The 16,448-nt window shown below is 37.7% G+C and overlaps 1 protein-coding gene across 1 annotated transcript in view; it reads left to right on the top strand.

Annotated features, from left to right (window-relative positions):
• The window catches only part of LOC122796879 (collagen alpha-6(VI) chain-like), a 1,248,728-nt gene that overhangs the window by 521,728 nt on the left and 710,552 nt on the right, over positions 1-16,448 (top strand). Inside the window, exon 9 of the mRNA XM_044065630.1 lies at positions 272-847. Within this exon, the coding sequence (XP_043921565.1) occupies positions 272-847 (576 nt within the window). The remainder of the gene's footprint in view (positions 1-271; positions 848-16,448) is intronic.

Genomic DNA, 16,448 nt, shown 5'->3' with positions numbered 1-16,448 from the left:
TGTGTGTGTGTGTGTGTGTGTGTGTGTGTGTGTGTGTGTGTGTGTGTGTGTGTGTGTGAAAGAGAGAGATAGTGCTTTCATGTGCATGCATGTATGTTCATGTTTATGACACAGAAAGACAATTAGAATGTAAGTGCTGACTGACTATGTGATTCAAATACATTTTCAAGTTTTATTTACAGAATGTAAATGTCATCTCTTAATATTCTCCTCACAGTCACCAGCAACATATTACTTTTTAAAATATTAATCATTTTAAACTTTTTTTCAGTTTGCAAAAGAGCAGAAGTTGCAGATATTATTTTTGTAGTCGACACATCAACTAGCATCACACCTGAAGAATTTGTAACCATGAAACGGTTTATGGAGTCTGTTGTGAATGATACTGAGGTTGGAGAAAACAAGGTTAAGTTTGGTGCAGTTCTATACAGCGATTCACCTAAAGTCAGCTTCACACTTCGTGATTTCACTTCAAAGTCTCAGGTCCGAGAGGCTATTTTAAACCTGGAGCAACAGAGGGGTTCAACGTACACAGCTGCAGCTCTTAATTATACAAAGCAGTACTTTGGCATGCAGTATGGTGGTAGGAAACAAAGAAATATCCCCCAAATTCTAATGGTTATCACAGATGGAGAAGCCACAGACAAATATGATGTGCCAGCAGTTTCCAGATCTGTTCGAGAAGCTGGTATCAATATCTATGCTGTTGGAGTACGTGAAGCAAATCAAGATGAACTAGAAATTATGGCAGGTGCAAAAGAAAAGGTCTTCTATGTAAAGGATTTTAAAAAGCTGTCTGAAATACACAAAAACATCACAAATTTAATCTGTAATCAATCTCGTCCAGGTAAGTCACAATTCCAGCAAAAAAGTAATTAGAAAAATACATATGTTTACTTTCTCATTACTTGTTCTCATGTTTTACATTGCATTGTATTATACCATACAGCTCTTAACTTATCACGGTTCTCAAATGTCTCTGATTTTGTAGATTCTCCCTGATTGCTTGCATCATATAATTGTCTGCTGTAAATATTTGAGGATTCTAGTCAGTGAATTATGCCTGACATTTTTTATAAAAATTAAATATTTTAGTCCTTGTGGAGCAGACCATCAGGAACCATTGATGCTTCTCCTCAATCTTGGATACTACAAATCACTTTTATTCCCCTGTGGACATAATCCAAAATCCTTCATTCCCTGAGAGAAGATTGAAGCATCTTAGTGCAATGTTATCCTTACAGACATGCCCCACTCCAACATCCAGCATGCAGTGTTTTTATGCCATTGCTCCCAAAAATGTCTATCAGTACATGACCTCAGTATTTTACAGGCACCGGACACATAATCTGCATACCTCTTAACTCTCCAGAGTTTCACAGACTATCCATATTTTTGTCTCATATTTGTGTCTATATTACCCGATCGAATGTTTAGGTTAGCAAATATCTAAACGTCAACCTGGTAATATTGAATAATTAAAACAGCGAACGGCCGTTGTAACATAAGGAAATAATTCCCTCGGCCGCAAAAAAAAAAAATTAAACCAAAATGAAGTGAGGGGCTTCAACCCCCCCCACCCCTTTACTAAATATACCAACCCCAAGATCGCTCTACAGTGGGGAAAGGGGCAAAATCCACATAACATCCAAGGGAATTCTTTCCCTGCGTTAAATCAGCCGTTGGCAGTTTTTTGCTTTCACTATTACCAGATCGACGTTTAGGCATTCTCTAACCTAAGCACTCGATAAGGTAATAGGAACCCTCATATTTTTGATCTGTTCTGCTTATAGCCTGTAATTTTCTCTCAAATTATTAAACATTGAAGTTACTAAATAAGACATGCATTTATATTTCAGGCTTCATACACCTCAGAAAAATGCAAAACCTATTATTCTATTAATTTTCTTTGTTTATGAGAGCAATATTTAAATGTTGCAACAGATTTTAGGCCTTTGTTCCTTTATTAGATTAGACTTTATCGAACTTTCTTCTGCTTAGATGTCGGGAAATATGACAATCTGGAATCAGCACTTGGGCTACAACCCCTGTTTATGACCCATTACCTTTCTTAGGATAGGTGAGCTGGTAAAATGCTGAGTGGGGTCACAGTTTCAGACTTTATATCCTTTAGAAAATACATGACAACTTTCTTAGCCTGCAAGAACAATATTTAAAATCTGTCTGTGATTCTGGCCTTTTCTGCCTCATTATTTTTTAGCATTGTCCCTGACTCCTGTGCAAAGAGACTTTGAGCTATGGTTTTAATTGTTAACACATCCTTTCCATACTTTTAACAGTACTGATTTAATGGTTTAGATAAGACAATGATGCAAAAATGCATGTTTATTTCTTATACACTGTACTACACCAGACTGTAATATTCTGACAAAATTATATAAGATAATGTTATTTATGCCTAGTATAACAAATATGACAAAATGGATTTACTTCTGTGACTCAACTTTTCTGTTTTCCTGTTCTACCTATCATTAACTCAGATGCCCAATCTGATGTGCATGCTTTTCAATATTTTAGTTTCCTTTCTGAAAGTCAGTTAGCATCTGACTCATTGCCACTAGGTTTTTGAGATACTTTTTCTTGTTTCAGCAATAACATATTATGAAAATTACCAGTTCTTCAAATATACATGTTATAGTTCTGTGGCTACACTAAATCTCAGTGAAAATTCAGATTCATACAATGTGAGTTGTAAACAGATAAATCTGCCATGCTCGGTTCCTTCAAAGTATTTTGTTAGGGTGGCTCTTTCATTGTCTTTGATGTTCTAGTAATTATATTTTACAAGCACAATGCACACTGCAATCCCACCTAAGAAGTACTTAATGAAGACTGAATGACTGGCTACGAGGGCTGCAGTCAGATCTTGTGGTAGTAGAGTTCATCTCTGCTTTCATATTCCCGTAATGGTTTGGCGATTGTTCATCAAAGTAACACTATACAGCACTCCCTTCCCTGACTGTAATCCCTCATCACTCCCAGAAAGATTAAAAAGTGTTGAAAAACAATGGGCACACTGTGGTGAAATAGATGGGGGGTAGTGAGGACTTTACCTCAACAAAGCAGTATTTATTTTTGAAAGGTTTACTTTTGGCACTTGATTGGGTACAGAAACATTAAGAGGCATGAATTGCATCATTCTTGCGTGTAACAAAATATGAAAATAATGAAAATGAGGTACATTCATAATAACAGTACAGGTGTAGCAGGGAGCAATCAATCACAAAACAGTAAAACCAACAGAAGTAGCTACCATCTGTACTTTGGACACCAAGCCCAGGAATCCTGTGGCTTGCATAGCCAGGATGACCACAACATTTGTCTGCAGAACTTCTTTCTGTCGCTGCAGTCATATTGTAGGTGTTTTGCTCATTCATTAGAGGGTGTATGGCTTGCGAGGCTACTTTCTCATTGGATATGGCTTGCGGGGCTACTTTGTTCTCATTGGATATGGCTTGCGGGGCTACTTTGTTCTCATTGGGTATGGCTTGCGGGGCTACTTTGTTCTCATTGGATATGGCTTGCGGGGCTACTTTGTTCTCATTGGATATGGCTTGCGGGGCTACTTTGTTCTCATTGGATATGGCTTGCGGGGCTACTTTGTTCTCATTGGGTATGGCTTGCGGGGCTACTTTGTTCTCATTGGATATGGCTTGTGGGGCTACTTTGTTCTCATTGGATATGTGTGCCTTTTCATTGTTAATTCTGAGACCCACTTAAATGGATGGGGAAGTAAGTAACCACGTCTCCATCAAGGTTCTGATTTTTCATCATGTCTGTGTTTTGCTATAGTATCATTGTGTGCTGTACATTACCACTGGGCAGACCAGACCCAGTCTGTGTGTATGTGTGCATGGATGGCTTAGAAACAAGGATGTGGAGGGGTAAGTTTCCCATAATGGGCAACATTGTTTAACCTTTTGTCAAATGGAATAGTTGAAAGACTCACATGCCAGACTGTTACGTTTGCTTTGCCTAATATTCTCTATTAAGTATATATATATATATATATATATATATATATATATATATATAGAAGTTGCATGATACTTTTGTCTGTTGAAATTGTTTATTTTCAGGAAGTATCACATAGATTTATTCAGTCTACAAATGACAGTCAAAACAATACACAAAGCAGTCATCGAAGATAAAGTATCCAAAACACTCTCTCTCTCTCTCTCTCTCTCTCTCTATATATATATATATATATATATATATATATATATATATACACACACACACACACACACACATATATATATATATCTATATATATATATATATATATATATATATATATATATATAGAGAGAGAGAGAGAGAGAGCTAAAGTACAATTAACTCCAGCCCACAACTGCACATGTATTTTTATACTCTGCTGTACTATAACAGTGGTATGGCTAAGCAGTATTGACGTTCACAGATACTGTTATATAATAACATGATAAACTCTGATTTATCCTTTTTCCCACATTGCATTTAACATTGGGCTGATAACATTAAAATTATTTTTTTAATATTTCATCAACTAACTAGATATTAAATAATTAGATATTAAAGCGAGACTTTCTCAACAATCTTTTGAATCTTGAACATCTCATGGGGTGGGGGCAAGCAAACATCAGTGGTACTTGTATCAAGTGATAGATCTGAAATCTCAGCTTGTGGAGATTCACATTTGGGTAATTCATCTGGCTAAATGGATCTGGAATATCATCTTGTGGGGATTCACATTTGGGTGACACATCTGGCTAATGTTCTTTTAACACATCGACTGGTCATCTCTTTGGAGCATGTTAGGTTGATATTAAATTTTCTTCAGTGACTGGCAGTTGCTAACTATATTTGTTTCATGAGCCATAGCTTTTATAAATATTTGGGGATGCACAATGGATGCCTTTGTTAATACATCTGTAAACATTGAAGTGTCAGGACAACATTTTTTATCCCACACATGCACTTTAAAACTTGAGTTGAGGTCTCCTGGTGATTTTCAGTACTCTGACATTTAATGTTTTCATGACAAATGATCTTGGCTGCTTGTGTTATTTCACAAAATGTGTTTTCGGCTGCTTCTTGTGACAGCTTTGCTGAATTCTTACCTTATCTCCTTCCTTTAAATCGAAAAGAATCTTGGTTGTCTCTTAGAGTAGACCCTTTTATGACTGAGCCTGCCTCAGTGTCTCTTAAATCTGATTTTAATTCCCAGGAGTCAACAGTGAAACAGGCAGGCATTCTCCCTTTTTATTCTATGACCTGCTATGAGCAGGTGATGAACCAATTACCTTTATATCGCGCATTTCTATATGTCAATAAGGCAACATGACAACTGCCATTACTCTGTTGTGACTTCTTCATCAAATGTTTCACAGTTTATAATCCTTGACTAACCTTACCCAGTGATGCTGAGAAAGTAATATAATTCCAATCTCTCTATAAAACTGATGAACTCAGTACTCACAAAATCCATATTATTACCTGAAATATCAACACTCTGAATGTTATGTCATGAAAATGCAACTTTCAAAGCACTAATCAGAGCCTGATCAACTACATATATATTTTGGAATAAAGGTTGTACAGTAGACAGTTGATTATCTGAATGTCAATTATCAGAAATGTCAATTATTCGAACTCAGCCTTCCAACGTTTTCAGGTAGGAAAAACCATAAAGTCTGAATATGTAAACGTGATACGTATTCACTTGTGCATGTTTTTTGAGCCTGTAGCCTGCTCGTGTGTGAAAAATATTCTTTATTGTCCACTGGAATCACTGAATGGTGGAAAAGTGTATTCCCTGCATATAGAAAAAACAAGATTTTAAAAGTTTTTTTATCCGGTTCAATGTATGTTTGATTATCCAAACAGTTTGACTGTCCGAACTACACTAGGTTCCAGTTAGTTTGAATAATCGACTCTCTCCTGTCCTAATCTAAATCTATAATTTACCTAGAACTGAGTAGAATAAATGTAGCCTCTCATGGATTTTTATTGCAAAAGGCTTTAACCATAAAAAAGTTCTGAACTACTTATTGTATTTGTATTTACATTTCTCGACAAAATACAATATCACGTGGTCCTTTTAATACTTGGGTATTCACAAATAAGACCAAGACTCTCTTCTATCACTTTTCTTTTAGAAGTATTATTTTGTTTCTCATAGAACAACATATTGCATATAACTAACTCTCTTAATTGAAAAATAGTCCTGAATTTGATTCTAAACAATGCACGTTTATTCTGAGCATCATATATATATATATATATATATATATATATATATATATATATATATATATATATATGTGTGTGTGTGTGTGTGTGTGTGTGTGTGTGTGTGTTTGTGTGTGTGTGTGTGTGTGTGTGTGTGTGTGTGTGTGTGTGTGTGTGTATGTATATATATATATATTTTTTCCATTTCTGAATATCCATCAGTAAGTTTCTATAATTTTTAAGCTTCTTTTCCATCACAGGCAGTTGCTGGTCTGCCCTAGTTACTTGCTGTTCATTTTTAAGTGCATCGCTCTTCTGCTCCTGTAATGGGAGCCCTTTGTTTTATCGTTTCACATTCAGATGAGTTCTGATTTGTCTTTATTGTTTCACTGAATATGTGAGGACTGCCAGCGAGTGTCCTGTTTCACTGAGCAGACTTCTTATTATTCTTTATTTATTATAACTCTGAAGTTAGGCAATTCAAGAGATATGTAAGTTGTTATATGCAATTTTATACACATCTCACTCTTTTCTAACTTTTTTATTTGTGGTGAAGTCATTTTAGTCACTGTGTATGTCTGTTGCTTTATTTAAAGTTAAATCTGCTATTCCACACAATCTTCCTCTTATGTGATCAATTTGAATACCACAAATTGTACCACCTTACTAACAAACCGTGTCACTCATGAAACACACACCCTTTAACTTGGTTCCTTAACCAAATAACATATGCATTAATGCATTCTATAGGACCTTGTGGCTTCATGAGGAATACATGGTCACTATAGAACAATGTTTTTATCTTACATTATTTCTGAATCTCGTGTTTCATTGCTAATGTACTATATTTCTTTCTCCCTCTAGAAACTCAGATGTTTTGTGTACCATAACATTTATTCATCTGTGATAAATTGAAAAGTACCTTCTCAGATTTTCTACACAAAAGGGAAGAAAGAACATTTTTGGACCACATTTTCCTATTCTTACACAACTTGCCCTGAAAGAAGGAGATTGTCTGGATGACAGCTACACCATGTTTTAATGAATAAACATATCCCATACTTTTCTGATTGCGTTTGACATCACTTCTGATACTGTGTAATGCAGGAGTTCATAATTAATGAAATAATGGAAACAGACAAGAGTGTTTTTACAACAGGCTCTTCAACTCTATTAGTCAGACTGCCAATACTATAGCAATAACCCACGCCTGGGTTGGTGTGGTTTGGTCCCGAGGACGAAGCCCGAGGGACGAAACAAAGACAACCGTGGGTAAATCCCGCATTACCCACACCCAGAAGTGGGTTATTGCTATTATACTATGACATTATTTAAGAAAATAAATAATTACTTTTCTTAAATAGTGGCATTGTATAATGCCTCTTTGCTGCCCTTCTGCAGCTGTCTGGTATCCGTGGCAGTTCTGATGTACTGCGCATGCCTACGCAGTACATCAGAGCTGTGGCCAAAAGCAACGGAGAAAGCAAGATCTCCATTGCTTTTTACTGTTTTGCTATGTTAAATGTGTTTAACATAGCGAGACAGCTTTAAAATAAGCAGTGGAGATGTCCGTTGCTTATTTTAAAGCTGTCTCGCTATGTTAAACCCATTTAACATAGCGAGACAGGTTTAAAAAAAGTAACGGAGAAAGCAAGATCTCCATTGCTTTTTACACACTGTGTCGCTATGTTAAAGGAGTTTAACATAGCGAGACAGCTTTAAAAAAAGCAACGGAGATCTCAGTTGCTTTTTTTAAACCTGTGTCGCTATGTTAAACTCTTTTAACATAGCGAGACAGTGTTTTAAAAGAGACTTATACTAATGGAAAAAGTCCGGGCGACCGGACCTTTTTCCATTAGTATAAGTCGATTTACAACGTGCACGCTGGCCAATCAGCGTGCAAGTTTTGGAATATTAATGGGGGTTCATGGTATAATATAGCAATAACCCACGCCTGGGTGTGGGTAATGTGGGATTTACCCATGGTTGGAGTGGCTTCGCCCTCGGGACCAAACAAAGACAACTGTGGGTAAATCCCGCATTACCCACACCCAGAAGTGGGTTATTGCTATTATACTATGACATTATTTAAGAAAAGAAATAATTACTTTTCTTAAATAATGGCATTGTATAATGCCTCTTTGCTGCCCTTCCGCAGCTGTCTGATATCCGCGGCAGTTCTGATGTACTGCGCATGCCTACACAGTACATCAGAGCTGTGGCCAAAAGCAACGGAGAAAGCAAAATCTCCATTGCTTTTTACTGATCTCTGTTGCTTATTTTAAAGCTGTCTCGCTATGTTAAACCCATTTAACATAGCGAAACAGTAAAAAGCAATGGAGATCTTGCTTTCTCCGTTGCTTTTTTTTTTAAAACCTGTCTCACTATGTTAAATGGGTTTAACATAGCGAGACAGCTTTAAAATAAGCAATCAGCGTGCACGTTTTGGAATATTAATAGGGGGTCATGGTATAATAAATAAGAAATCACACCTCATGTTTTTATACTGCAGCTCTAAATGATATAGAATCACAACTTTTAGTGAAGTAGCACATTTGTTACACTAAACTGCTAAAATTCAGCAGTGTTTATATACAGACAACATCTTTTCCTAGCACTCTAATTCATTCACAGCTCTCACATACAAGGAGTATTAGCCTACCCTCTGATTCTCTACAACAAATCCAGAAATGTGCTATTTTATCTCCCAGTTCAACTTTCCTAAAATTTTCCTTAATTTATCAGTGCATCAAATTGCTCTCCATCCTAGGATTCAAAATCTTACTGAAAAACTCTGGTACAACATTGTAGTAAAATAAGTTAGCTTTTCCCAAAAGTGCAAATGGTAGGAAATGACCATCATATGTGTAATAAAAAAAATAATCAAAGTCTTAATTAATATGACTCAGATGGATAATTTATTATTTTGCAGTAGGCATCCCTCTAAGCATACCACCCATTCACCCCAATGAATAACACACCCCCTTATATCATATCAATAGCTACAGCACTAACAATTTTTTTAATATTTCACTGTCTCAGAAAAGTATCCCCCTTCACAGCTAAACTATATTTGCATAATATAGAGGATTATGATTGCTGTTTCCAGTCATAACCAGCTTATTATGTATTTGAAACATGGATGCCAAGAAATTCACTCTCAAGGTGAATCTTGACATCTGTGTTGGGAACAGACATGATAAAAGATAATGATAGGAGAGACAACATTGAGTAGTGCATTGAGCTTTTCTGCTCTATGGACTATAATATAGCAAAAAAAAAAAAAAAAAAAGAACAGGAAGAAGGAAACTGAACATTTATGAGCACAACGTGTTTTTGACACACTGTACTCACATGGCCAGACAGCAGCAAACTTCTCACCTTATTTGCGTAAACTTTCTCAACAAATCCAAAAATAATGGGATGGAAAAAGTAACAAACTCAGGAACAGTTTTTAAATATGGCTCTAATTCACTTACAAGTTAATAGAACAAAAAAAAAATGCATGAATATGATAAATAAGTATGAAACTCTAATGTCTGGTGTTACTGACCGAGTGTAATCTTCACAGAGTACTCCTCTGTAACTCTAATGTCTGGTGTTACTGACCGAGTGTAATCTTCACAGAGTACTCAACTGTAACTCTAATGTCTGGTGTTACTGACCGAGTGTAATCTTCACAGAGTACTCCTCTGTAACTCTAATGTCTGGCGTTACTGACCGAGTGTAATCTTCACAGAGTACTCCTCTGTAACTCTAATGTCTGGTGTTACTGACCGAGTGTAATCTTCACAGAGTACTCCTCTGTAACTTTAATGTCTGATGTTACTGACAGAGTGTAATCTTCACAGAGTACTACTCTGTAACTCTAATGTCTGGTGTTACTGACCGAGTGTAATCTTGAGGGAGTGCTCCTCTGTAACTCTAATGTCTGGTGTTACTGACCGAGTGTAATCTTCACAGAGTACTCCTCTGTAACTCTAATGTCTGGTGTTACTGACCGAGTGTAATCTTCACAGAGAACTCCTCTGTAACTCTAATGTCTGGTGTTACTGACCAAGTGTAATCTTCACAGAGTACTCCTCTGTAACTCTAATGTCTGGTGTTACTGACCGAGTGTAATCTTCACAGAGAACTCCTCTGTAACTCTAATGTCTGGTGTTACTGAATGAGTGTAACCTTCACAGAGTACTCCTATGCAACTCCAATGTCTGGTGTTACTGACCGAGTGTAATCTTCACAGAGTGCTCCTCTGTAACTCTAATGTCTGGTGTTACTGACCGAGTGTAATCTTCACAGAGTACTCCTCTGTAACTCTAATGTCTGGTGTTACTGACCGAGTGTAATCTTCACGGAGTGCTCCTCTGTAACTCTAATGTCTGGTGTTACTGACCGAGTGTAATCTTCACAGAGTACTCCTCTGTAACTCTAATGTCTGGTGTTACTTACCGAGTGTAATCTTCACAGAGAACTCCTCTGTAACTCTAATGTCTGGTGTTACTGACCGAGTGTAATCTTCACAGAGTACTCCTCTGTAACTCCAATGTCTGGTGTTACTGACCGAGTGCAATCTTCACAGAGTGCTCCCTAACTCTAATGTCTGGTATTACTGACCGAATGTAAACTTCACAGAGTGCTCCTCTGTAACTCTAATGTCTGGTGTTACTGACTGAGTGTAATCTTCATAGAGTGCTGCTCTGTAACTCTAATGTCTGGTGTTACTGACCGAGTGTAATCTTCACAGAGTGCTCATCTATAACTCTAATATCTGGTGTTACTGACCGAGTGTAATCTTCACAGAGTGCTCCTCTGTAACTCCAATGTCTGGTGTTAGTGACTGAGTGTAATCTTCACAGAGTACTCCTCTTTGTACCTCTAATTTCTGATGTTACTGACCGAGTGTAATCTTCACAGAGTGCTCCACTGTAACTCTAATGTCTGGTGTTACTGACCAACTGTAATCTTCATGGAGTGCTCCTCTATAACTCTAATGTCTGGTATTACTGACCGAGTGTAATCTTCACAGAGTGCTCCTCTGTAACTCTAATGTCTGGTGTTACTGACTGAGTGTAATCTTCACAGAGTGCTGCTCTGTAACTCTAATGTCTGGTGTTACTGACAGAGTGTAATCTTCACAGAGTGCTCATCTATAACTGTAATGTCTGGTGTTACTGACCGAGTGTAATCTTCACAGAGTGCTCCTCTGTAACTCCAATGTCTGGTGTTAGTGACCGAGTGTAATCTTCACAGAGTACTCCTCTGTAACTCTAATGTCTGGTGTTACTGACTGAGTGTAATCTTCACAGAGTACTCCTCTGTAACTCTAATGTCTGGTGTTACTGACCGAGTGTAATCTTCACAGAGTACTCCTCTGTAACTCTAATGTCTGATGTTACTGACAGAGTGTAATCTTCACAGAGTACTACTCTGTAACTCTAATGTCTGGTGTTACTGACGGAGTGGAATCTTGATGGAGTGCTCCTCTGTAACTCTAATGTCTGGTGTTACTGACCGAGTGTAATCTTCACAGAGTACTCCTCTGTAACTCTAATGTCTGGTGTTACTGACCGAGTGTAATCTTCACAGAGTACTCCTCTGTAACTCTAATGTCTGGTGTTACTGACTGAGTGTAATCTTCACAGAGTGCTCCTCTGTAACTCTAATGTCTGGTGTTACTGACCGAGTGTAATCTTCATAGAGTACTCCTCTGTAACTCTAATGTCTGGTGTTACTGACCGAGTGTAATCTTCACAGAGAACTCCTCTGTAACTCTAATGTCTGGTGTTACTGACCGAGTGTAACCTTCACAGAGTACTCCTCTGTAACTCCAATGTCTGGTGTTACTGACCGAGTGTAATCTTCACAGAGTGCTCCTCTGTAACTCTAATGTCTGGTGTTACTGACCGAGTGTAATCTTCACAGAGTACTCCTCTGTAACTCTAATGTCTGGTGTTACTGACCGAGTGTAATCTTCATGGAGTGCTCCTCTGTAACTCTAATGTCTGGTGTTACTGACCGAGTGTAATCTTCACAGAGTACTCCTCTGTAACTCTAATGTCTGGTGTTACTTACCGAGTGTAATCTTCACAGAGAACTCCTCTGTAACTCTAATGTCTGGTGTTACTGACCGAGTGTAATCTTCACAGAGTACTCCTCTGTAACTCCAATGTCTGGTGTTACTGACCGATTGTAATCTTCACAGAGTGCTCATCTATAACTCTAATGTCTGGTGTTACTGACCGAGTGTAATCTTCACAGAGTGCTCCTCTGTAACTCCAATGTCTGGTGTTAGTGACTGAGTGTAATCTTCACAGAGTACTCCTCTGTAACCCTAATTTCTGGTGTTAGTGACCGAGTGTAATCTTCACAGAGTACTCCTCTATAACTCTAATGTCTGGTGTTACTGACCGAGTGTAATCTTCACAGAGTGCCCCTCTGTAACTCTAAAGTCTGGTGTTACTGACCAAGTGTAATCTTCACAGAGTACTCCTCTGTAACTCTAATGTCTGGTGTTACTGAGTGAGTGTAATCTTCACAGAGTGCTCCTCTGTAACTCTAATGTCTGGTGTTACTGACTGAGTGTAATCTTCACAGAGTGCTGCTCTGTAACTCTAATGTCTGGTGTTACTGACCGAGTGTAATTTTCACAGAGTGCTCATCTATAACTCTAATGTCTGGTGTTACCGACCGAGTGTAATCTTCACAGAGTGCTCCTCTGTAACTCCAATGTCTGGTGTTAGTGACTGAGTGTAATCTTCACAGAGTGCTCCTCTGTTACTCTAATGTCTGGTGTTACTGACCGAGTGTACTCTTCACAGAGTATTACTCTGTAACTCCAATGTCTGGTGTTAGTGACTGAGTGTAATCTTCACAGAGTGCTCCTCTGTAACTCTAAAGTCTGGTGTTACTGACTGAGTGTAATCTTCACAGAGTGCTCATCTATAACTCTAATGTCTGGTGTTACTGACCGAGTGTAATCTTCACAGAGTTCTCCTCTGTAACTCTAATGTCTGGTGTTACTGACTGAGTGTAATCTTCACAGAGTGCTCGTCTATAACTCTAATGTCTTGTGTTACTGACTGAGTGTAATCTTCACGGAGTGCGCCTCTGTAACTCTAATGTCTGGTATTACTGACCCAGTGTAATCTTCACAGAGTACTCCTCTGTAACTCTAATGTCTGGTGTTACTGACCGAGTGTAATCTTCACAGAGTGCTCCTCTGTAACTCTAATGTCTGGTATTACTGACCAAGTGTAATCTTCACAGATAACTCTGTCTGCTGTTACTGACCGATTGTAATCTTCACGGAGTGCTCCTCTATAACTCTAATGTCTGGTGTTACTGACCGAGTGTAATCTTCACAGAGTGCTCATCTATAACTCTAATGTCTGGTGTTACTGACTGAATGTAATCTTCACAGAGTGCTCCTCTTTAATTCTGATGTCTGGTATTACTGACCGAGTGTAATCTTCACAGAGTACTCCTCTGTAACTCTAATGTCTGGTGTTACTGACTGAGTGTAATCTTCACAGAGTGCTCGTCTATAACTCTAATGTCTTGTGTTACTGACTGAGTGTAATCTTCACGGAGTGCGCCTCTGTAACTCTAATGTCTGGTATTACTGACCCAGTGTAATCTTCACAGAGTACTCCTCTGTAACTCTAATGTCTGGTGTTACTGACCGAGTGTAATCTTCACAGAGTGCTCCTCTGTAACTCTAATGTCTGGTATTACTGACCAAGTGTAATCTTCACAGAGTGCTCGTCTATAACTCTGTCTGCTGTTACTGACCGATTGTAATCTTCACGGAGTGCTCCTCTATAACTCTAATGTCTGGTGTTACTGACCGAGTGTAATCTTCACAGAGTGCTCATCTATAACTCTAATGTCTGGTGTTACTGACTGAATGTAATCTTCACAGAGTGCTCCTCTTTAATTCTGATGTCTGGTATTACTGACCGAGTGTAATCTTCACAGAGTACTCCTCTGTAACTCTAATGTTTGGTGTTACTGACTGAGTGTAATCTTCACAGAGTGCTCGTCTATAACTCTAATGTCTATTGTTACTGACCGAGTGTAATCTTCATGGAGTGCTGCTCTGTAACTCTAATGTCTGTTATTACTGACCGAGTGTAATCTTCACAGAGTACTCCTCTGTAACTCTAATGTCGGGTGTTACTGATCGAGTGTAATCTTCACAGAGTGCTCCTCTGTAACTCTAATGTCTGGTATTACTGACCGAGTGTAATCTTCACAGAGTGCTCATCTATAACTCTGTCTGCTGTTACTGACCGAGTGTAATCTTCATGGAGTGTTCCTCTCTAACTCTAATGTCTGGTTTTACTGACCGAGTGTAATCTTCAGTGTGCTCCTCTGTAGAACTAATGGCATTAAAGACTGTTAGGCACTTTGTTCTGCCACACTTTCTATTTGTAAGTGTGGCAGAGTGAAAGTTTGAACAGCTTTTACAAGTTATTTTACCTTCTGCCACTGTTCTTTGCCAGCTGATCCTGTCCACTGTTAGTCCCTAGCACAAGCCCCAAGCTTAACATTTTTTGGGTGTTCTTAACAAAGTTATCTTTTTTCAAAGCTGTGGTGAATATAATCATGGTGCTCTGTGAGCATTCTTCAAAGTTCTGGACAGCCAAGAAGTACTGTTTGAAGACAAAAACTCCCATCACCTGTGATAATACCATTGTCATATAAAAACAAAAATAACAGCGGCAAGGTAAAATCACACAAACCGTTTATTGTTAGCACTTTCGTACAAATAATCCAATGTACTTCTTCAGACAATATTACCCAGAAACAACATGGTTTAAATAATCAAACCAATTAATTAAATCCTTTGAATTAAATTGTCACAAGACCCTCTAACATAATTAAAGGAATATACTCCATATTTTATTAAACCTTAAATATGTAAATTTGACATCACTCAATCAATATTTGTTAATATCAAAACATTCCTATTTAATCTTCTATTAACTTTCTATAGGATAATTATCTATCTAACGCTTTTAATTTTAATAAACATTTGATAGAGCATGCTTCATTTAAACCTGGATATTCATATGCATTCATCTGTAATTGCCATATCAGTTCACGTTCTTCAAGCTTAAGCTGCCAGGGAGCACCCCGCAGGTTTTTACGAATACAATCCACTATAGTAAACTGAAAACTATGTGTTTAAAACTCAGTTATGTGCCTAGCCAGGGCATTAGTATTAATGTTCTTAGTCATACTATAAATATGTTCATATATCCGTTGTTTAAACGGACGCTCTGTCTTACGTAAATAAAAAGCCGGACAATGCTTACAAGAAGCCAAATAAACTATACCCTGGCTTTCACAAGAGAACCAGCCTCTGATAGAATATTTGGTACCTCTAGTTATTACAGATGAACCAGACTGGACATATTTGCAATAATTACAATGCCCACATTTAAACATGCCATAAGCATGCTTATGATTCATTTTAGGAGCTTCAAATAACATTTTCAAGTTGGAACCTCGTTTAAAAGTAATTAATGGCCTCAGTCCAAGAACATTCCTAATCATCTCATCTTCTAAAATTAAATTTCAGTTGTTGGTCAGAATATTCCTGAGTTCAGCTGCCTTTTCTGTATATTGAGTTAAAAAGCTGGTGGTATAACTGTGTGCCCCTATCTCGTGAGTATCCTCAGTATTCAGTGATAAATCTAACTGCCTAGAAGATTCACTATCAGAAATATACCCTCTTGCCAGTTTAGGACTAAAATGCCCTGTTCTCCTCTTATGTTGTACCTCCGCAATAAGGTGATCAATAAGGGAAACTGGATATTGACGACTAATAAACATAGTTTTTAAATTATTACACTCCCACAAAAAAATCATCCTCACCAGAGGTCATCCTTGAAGCCCTAACCAATTGGTCTTTTACTACAGCTCTCTTTTGGTGGTACGGGTGACTACTATGGAAATGCAAAAAGGAATTACTATATGTAGGTTTAATATAAAGCTGTGTTATGAACCTTTTAGCCATGTTATCTTTAGTAAGTTTGATATCTAAAAATGTAATATTAGACCAATCAAATTGAAAAGTAAATTCCAAAAAGTTGGTAAAAGATGCCATGGTTTCAACTAAATGGCCTGAATCACATTCATCACCTTTCAGGATGAAAAACATATCATCCTGATATCTGGTGTACTATGTGACTTTGTCTTTAAAAAAA

Source organism: Protopterus annectens, chromosome 3.part0 (genome assembly GCF_019279795.1).
Source record: "Protopterus annectens isolate FY-2018-M chromosome 3.part0, PAN1.0, whole genome shotgun sequence".
NCBI classification, from domain to species: Eukaryota; Metazoa; Chordata; order Ceratodontiformes; family Protopteridae; genus Protopterus; species Protopterus annectens.
Note: the sequence above shows the minus strand (reverse complement) of the source record. Positions and strands in the feature narration are given on the sequence as shown.